The 5,923-nt window shown below is 38.6% G+C and overlaps 1 protein-coding gene across 1 annotated transcript in view; it reads right to left on the bottom strand.

The window, feature by feature from the left end:
• Nucleotides 1–5,923, bottom strand: part of LOC102599914 (protein VASCULAR ASSOCIATED DEATH 1, chloroplastic) — a 31,189-nt gene that overhangs the window by 6,665 nt on the left and 18,601 nt on the right. Inside the window, exon 14 of the mRNA XM_006347903.2 lies at nucleotides 2,662–2,761. Within this exon, the coding sequence (XP_006347965.1) occupies nucleotides 2,662–2,761 (100 nt within the window). The remainder of the gene's footprint in view (nucleotides 1–2,661; nucleotides 2,762–5,923) is intronic.

Below are 5,923 nucleotides of genomic sequence, written 5' to 3'. Positions count from 1 at the left end.
GGTAGGCACGGATATTGGCATCCAATACATACAGGAAGGGGGTTATTATAAGACCTTACCTCCGCAAAATCTACATGGTGATTGGTCACTCCCAACCATTTTCATCGGTCCTTACCTTGCTTGTGGTATGTGTTATACAAATCGTGATGAAAAGGTTGGATTCCTTAAGAATGAACTTCTTTGGGGAGGGGAACAGTGAGAAGAATAAAATACATCTTGTCAATTGGGAGTCTTGTCTAACCAGCAAGAAGAATGGAGGTGCTGGAATTAAGAATATGAAGATAAAGAATCAGAGTTTAATGATGAAGTGGCTATGGAACTTCAACTCAGATGACCAGCCATTACGGAAGAAGGTAATCAGGGAGAAATATGGTTTGGATGGAAGATGGAATACCAAAGTGAGCAATAGTCCGTATGGAGTCAATCTCTGGAAATCCATAAGGAACTTGTGGCCCAAATTGCTAGCAAAAACCATGTTCAGCATTGGTAATGGAAAAAAAGTAGATCTATGGAATGATAAGTGGATAGAACAAGGACAGATATTCCCTCAATCAACAAGAAAACTCAACAATTGAAATGGTTTGGGGTGAAATGGGGTGGAGCTTGAGTTTCAGAAGCTTTAAATGATTGGAAAATTGATAGACTAGCAAGCTTTTTTGAAACTTTACAACAGTTCAAAGGAACATCAACTGAGCCAGATTTCTTGATATGGTTAAGGAAAGCAAAACAAATTTACAGTGAAAACATCATCCATGGTATTCACAACCTCAAACAATCAGAGTGGGACTTGGCCTTGGAAGATGATCTGGAGGGTTCAGATCCCCCACAAAGTTGCATGCTTCTCTTGGTTGCTAGCTAAAGAAATTGTACTCATACAAGTTAAACTCACGAGGAGAGGTTTAAATCTTTGCTCAGGGTGTTTTCTCTGTGATAAGGAAGCAGAAACAATCTATCATCTCTTTCCTCACTGCAGTTGGACTGACCAGTTGTGGAAGATTTTCATTTACTTGAGGGGCATTAGCTGGACTATGCCAGGAACAGCATTCTGAGGTGCTGCAATGCTGGAACAGTGATACCAATCCTTCCAATCAGAAAGAGAGATGGAAAATTGACCCAGCTTGCATTCGGTGGACTGTGTGGGGAGAAAGAAACCAAGTTTGTTTTGAAGACAAAGCCATTAGTATAAAGAAACTAAAGATGAAATGTTTACGGCTTTTCTTTTTTTGGTGTAAAAAACATAGCTTAAGGGAAGAGTCGGAATCAATTTTTGATGTACTAGATTCCTTATGAGAAGATTAAGGACTAGGAGCTCATTTTTCTGCTCATCTGGATGTAAATATGGGGGACTACACACCCTTTGTGTAGTTTGTTATTAATATACAAAAATGTTACCTGTTCAAAAAAATAATCGTGATGCTACTATGTGTTTTTTCAATTGAGATGCTCCCAAGTTGTGAGATAATTCCTCTACTTTATAAGATAAACTCTTGGAAATTACTTACTAAAAAAGATGTACCAAATACAACTAAGGTTCAATTGAAGGAAGGGCACTAGCAAATGGTTATATATTTCACAGTCAAAATCAGAACGATCAACAAATAAAATCTGAAAGGATAAGTCCTATGTACCATCAATGGAACAACATTTTAACGAATCTATCAACATAAGTGTACTTAAGCACATGAAATAATTTGACTAATCTATCAAGCACTGACAAGCAGGCAATATGTGTCTTGTTTATCCAGCTTCATCAAATTTGACTATGACAAGAAGAATCCAAAGTGAAAGGGAACCACATTTTGTGCTTCTAGAAAAAACAAAGAACCAGATTCCAATATCAAGTTAGATAATATGCCTGCTAAAGCACAGGTTAATACAGGCCGACCAAAAGAAGCAATCATAGATTACCAGATCCTAGACACATCTTCCTAGATAAGGAGAGCCCAAGATATGGGAAAAACGTCTTTTGGGATTGTAATGGTCTCTGAAATAATTTGGAATGTGCGACAATCAAGCATTTCTTTCCAATTTCCACATTGACACAATACAATGTCTCACACTCGTAGGCCATTTCTTTTCAATTTCCACATTGACACAATACAATGTCTCGCACTCCTAGGTGGCCCTTGAGCGCAGTTGCTTTTAGTTTAATATTGTATTGATACCAGTAGTTCTTGTTTTCTACTTCTTCTCTCTATTTACTGACTTATATAATCATCATCTTCTCATGCTCCAACCAAAATTTTCTTATGAGCCAAATAATAAATCAATAAAGAGATATAAAGAAGAAGCCATTTGAATAAAAGAGGCCTATAAGCATATAGAAACATTTGATTAATTTATCACCAAAAGCTCGATTTTTTGAAGATGAGGAGAAGGCAAGATATCTTCATGAAACTAATAACTTATTGATGAGTTGGAGAAAAACCCTGCATAGGAGGAGGGGGGGAAATAATAAAAGCATGATACCCAAGCCCAGAATTCAGTGCCTCCTAACATTGCAGCAAGATTTGATCACACTTGCTCTTTCTTTTTGTATACTACAGAAGTTAAACTTCAAAAGGTATATGAGGAATAAAATATTACACCTGCTATTTCTTTTGGAAACTACAGAACTAAAACTTAAAGAAGGAATATGAGGAATAAAATAAGGATGTGCACCTCTAAATATAGTTTTCTTTGTAAATACCACATTTAGGTACACCTTCATACAGCAGCCTCCTTCGGGTCCATCCCCATCCCTTTCTACGTCCCAAAAAGCCTAATGTAAAAGACAGATTATGAGCCACAAAGAATAAATAAGAAAATTTCGACATAACCAACAATGATAAGCCCCCTCTCCCCAACACACACACACACTTCTTATAACAAAAGGAATCCTAAAGCATAAACATATTCAAAATAATTGTGGTCAAAAGAAGACATTGTTTGACAGTCTACAATACTTCTAGAAAATATAATGGGCAGACAGAACACTGGGGATTACAGTTAACGTAGGCAACAGAATAGGCTTAGATGTGAAACACACACCAATTACGCAGATCTATAGACTCAATAATGTTATCAAGAACAAATGCTCAGCGGAAAAGTATCTGCTCTTCTTCGCTCATAGATATTTTCTTCTCGTGGTTATATCCTTACTTTTATATTCATATTCAAGCATCATATAAGAATCGGCAATTCTGTAAAAATAGCTGGTTATTCAAATAGAATTAATTTTGATAAGATTCAGTTAGATTTTCAATGAACTGATAAACTACAGTTACTGTACCAGAGATATTTTCTTTTTGATGAAAGTTGTTAATAATCTGACTGTCCCAGGGATATCCTCCCTCTAAAAAATCTTACACGGTATCTAGTCACTTGACTCAACCTTCCACTTATAGTTTTTCATTTGGGACTTTAAATTAAATTGAAGAACAAGGCAATGTACATGCCCAACTGTGCTTTAATCTCAACACAAAAGGAACTTACGAGTAACCAACTCTCATCCTGCAGCACGATACAACACTAATTGCCATGGCGGACAAGTAGACATGGCCATTATGTAGCCAATGAAAGTTACAAGGAACAAGGAAACACCTGGAAGATGCTAATACATTATTATCATGCCGTTGACATCCCCGAGGACCCCAACTGTTGATCTATGTTTAAGGGTCTTCAACAATCCAGCAGAAACCATCTGGTGCAACTGTGGCACTTTGACACATGCCCGCATTCAGACTGTGCCACCAAGGATTAGAATAATATTTGCTTGGAACCGCCCATATGCCAGGCATGCCTATGGCCAATATGCTCACTTTGGCGCCAAGTGAGAAGGCCTTGACACTTATGCCACACACGTCTTGCTACGCCTGCCTCGCACATACCGACATGCGCATGCCTTTCACTTGCCTTGGTGCCAGCATTGCCTTCTTTTGCTTGATAATATCCCAAGGCTGTCTTGCCTTCCACAGGCACCTTGGTGCAGCTGCACTGCCCAAGTGTCAGCAAGAGCACTTAGCCCAAGACAACACTCACATTGCGCACTCATGCAATTGCTTCCAAATCCTACCAAGTCAAATGTCAAGTGGCAATTTGACACTCTTGCACAGCCTATTCCATGTTCAAGAGGCTCTCGTCTAGGGGCCTAGCTCTTACCTTGGTTCTTTAAATTTTAAATTATAGCTCTGTACACTAACCCCCTTTTGGGATAAATTACCCTTATGGGTCAACTTAAAGATAAAAATCCTTTCAATAATTTATCAAGAAAAGTTGCATTTGTGTCCTTAGCAAAACAGAACGGTGCGGACAACCAACAGCCATCACTCTTGTCACCTCCTCACATTCTATCCCCTGTCCTCCCCGAGACAAAGAAATAAAATAAATGAAGTGAGAGAACAGCAACAACTCAAACTGTCCTTCTCACCAACAAATCAACCTCCAACCTGCCTCCAAAAAAAAAACGATAACCAACTTTTGGCCCTTCAAGGTATGAGAGTCTTATAGCTGCGAGGACGAACCACTTGTGCTTGAATTGTATTGTACAAAATACCGGGGTCATTTGATATTTCAAGTTTTAGAAAATATTTTTTTAGATGAAGTAAGATGTAGTCATTGATATATGGCAACTGGAAGGTCCCAAATTACAAAAGCAAAAGCCAGTGGGCTTTTGAAGCAAAAAACAAACTGTTAGCCTCTATTACAAAAAAGCTATACTAGTAGTCTAGTACCATGGAGCTAACTAAGTTCAAAAAAATGTCCATGCTATTAACAGGAGTAAGAAAATTCCAGCTAAACAAAACAACTACGCATCAAGCTTTCAGGGCTTGAGTTGGAATTGACATCCCATCGAAACACCTGTGGTTTCTTTCATTCAACACAACTCAAAAGAAGACTAAAGGAATCATTTCCCAGACCTTCTTGATGGTTTTGTCAACTCTCCAAAAAATAAAGCTAGTGTAAGCTTCCTTGATGGTCTGAGGAAGGTCCAAAAGTAGATGGGAAGGAATTCCAGATTTCAGAAGTAAGAGGGCAGTGAAGAAGTAAGTGATTGACAATCTCTAGGCTTTGATGGCACAAATAACATCTGTTTACGAGAGCAATTTTCCTTTTACAAAGGTTATCTTGAGTTAAAACTGCTTCCCTAAGAGCTGTACAGGTAAAGCAAGAGACTTTGAGTGGCATTTTGGTTCTCCAGATATGTTTCCAGGGACTTTCCTCAAGAACACCATTTTGAGAACACAAAACATCCTAACCTTATTTGACTGTGAACTTCCCCTACTTTGAGCTTCCCCATAAGAGCTTATCTTGTTCCTGATCTGTGAATGTGAAAGTATCCAAAGTGGCTAGAAGAGTTATCAGATCAATGATCTCCCTGTCATTTAGGTTCCTTCTTAGTAAAGGTCTCCATATGTTGTCCTCTCTTGAGCCACAGATGAATCCTGGTTGCTGGCAATAAGGAATAAGCCAGGATAAGAGTCCTCAAGTGTTAGTTTCCAGTCCACCTATCTCCCCAGAATTGCACATTCAAACCATTGTCAACTTTAACGGATATGTTCTGAAATCGGGCTTGATGGAAGCTGTTGATATGTTTCCAGGGGTCAACACCATGAGGATATGTGCTATCCCTTTGGACTTCAATGATTCTAAGCTCCAAATTTGGCAATAATGATCTTTTTATAGTAACTAGCATCTATCTGGTTGTCCAAACCATTTCATTAGCAAGCTTTCATTATGTAGTTCAAGATTTACGATTCCAAGTCCTCCAGCATCTTTTGGTTGAAGGACAATGGCATTTGCGAGTCTCGCTGTTGCTTTCCCATAAAAATCTCCTCCTTAAACAGTGCAGTTGTTTTAAGACAGAAGATGCATAGAATATAATGACATAATGTAGGCATAGAATGCTATCAACCACACTACCCCCCCCCCCCCGCCACCAACA

The sequence above is a fragment of the Solanum tuberosum genome, unplaced genomic scaffold, assembly GCF_000226075.1.
Source record: "Solanum tuberosum cultivar DM 1-3 516 R44 unplaced genomic scaffold, SolTub_3.0 scf00095, whole genome shotgun sequence".
NCBI classification, from domain to species: domain Eukaryota; kingdom Viridiplantae; phylum Streptophyta; class Magnoliopsida; order Solanales; family Solanaceae; genus Solanum; species Solanum tuberosum.
This window is presented reverse-complemented; position numbering and strand designations above follow the sequence as displayed.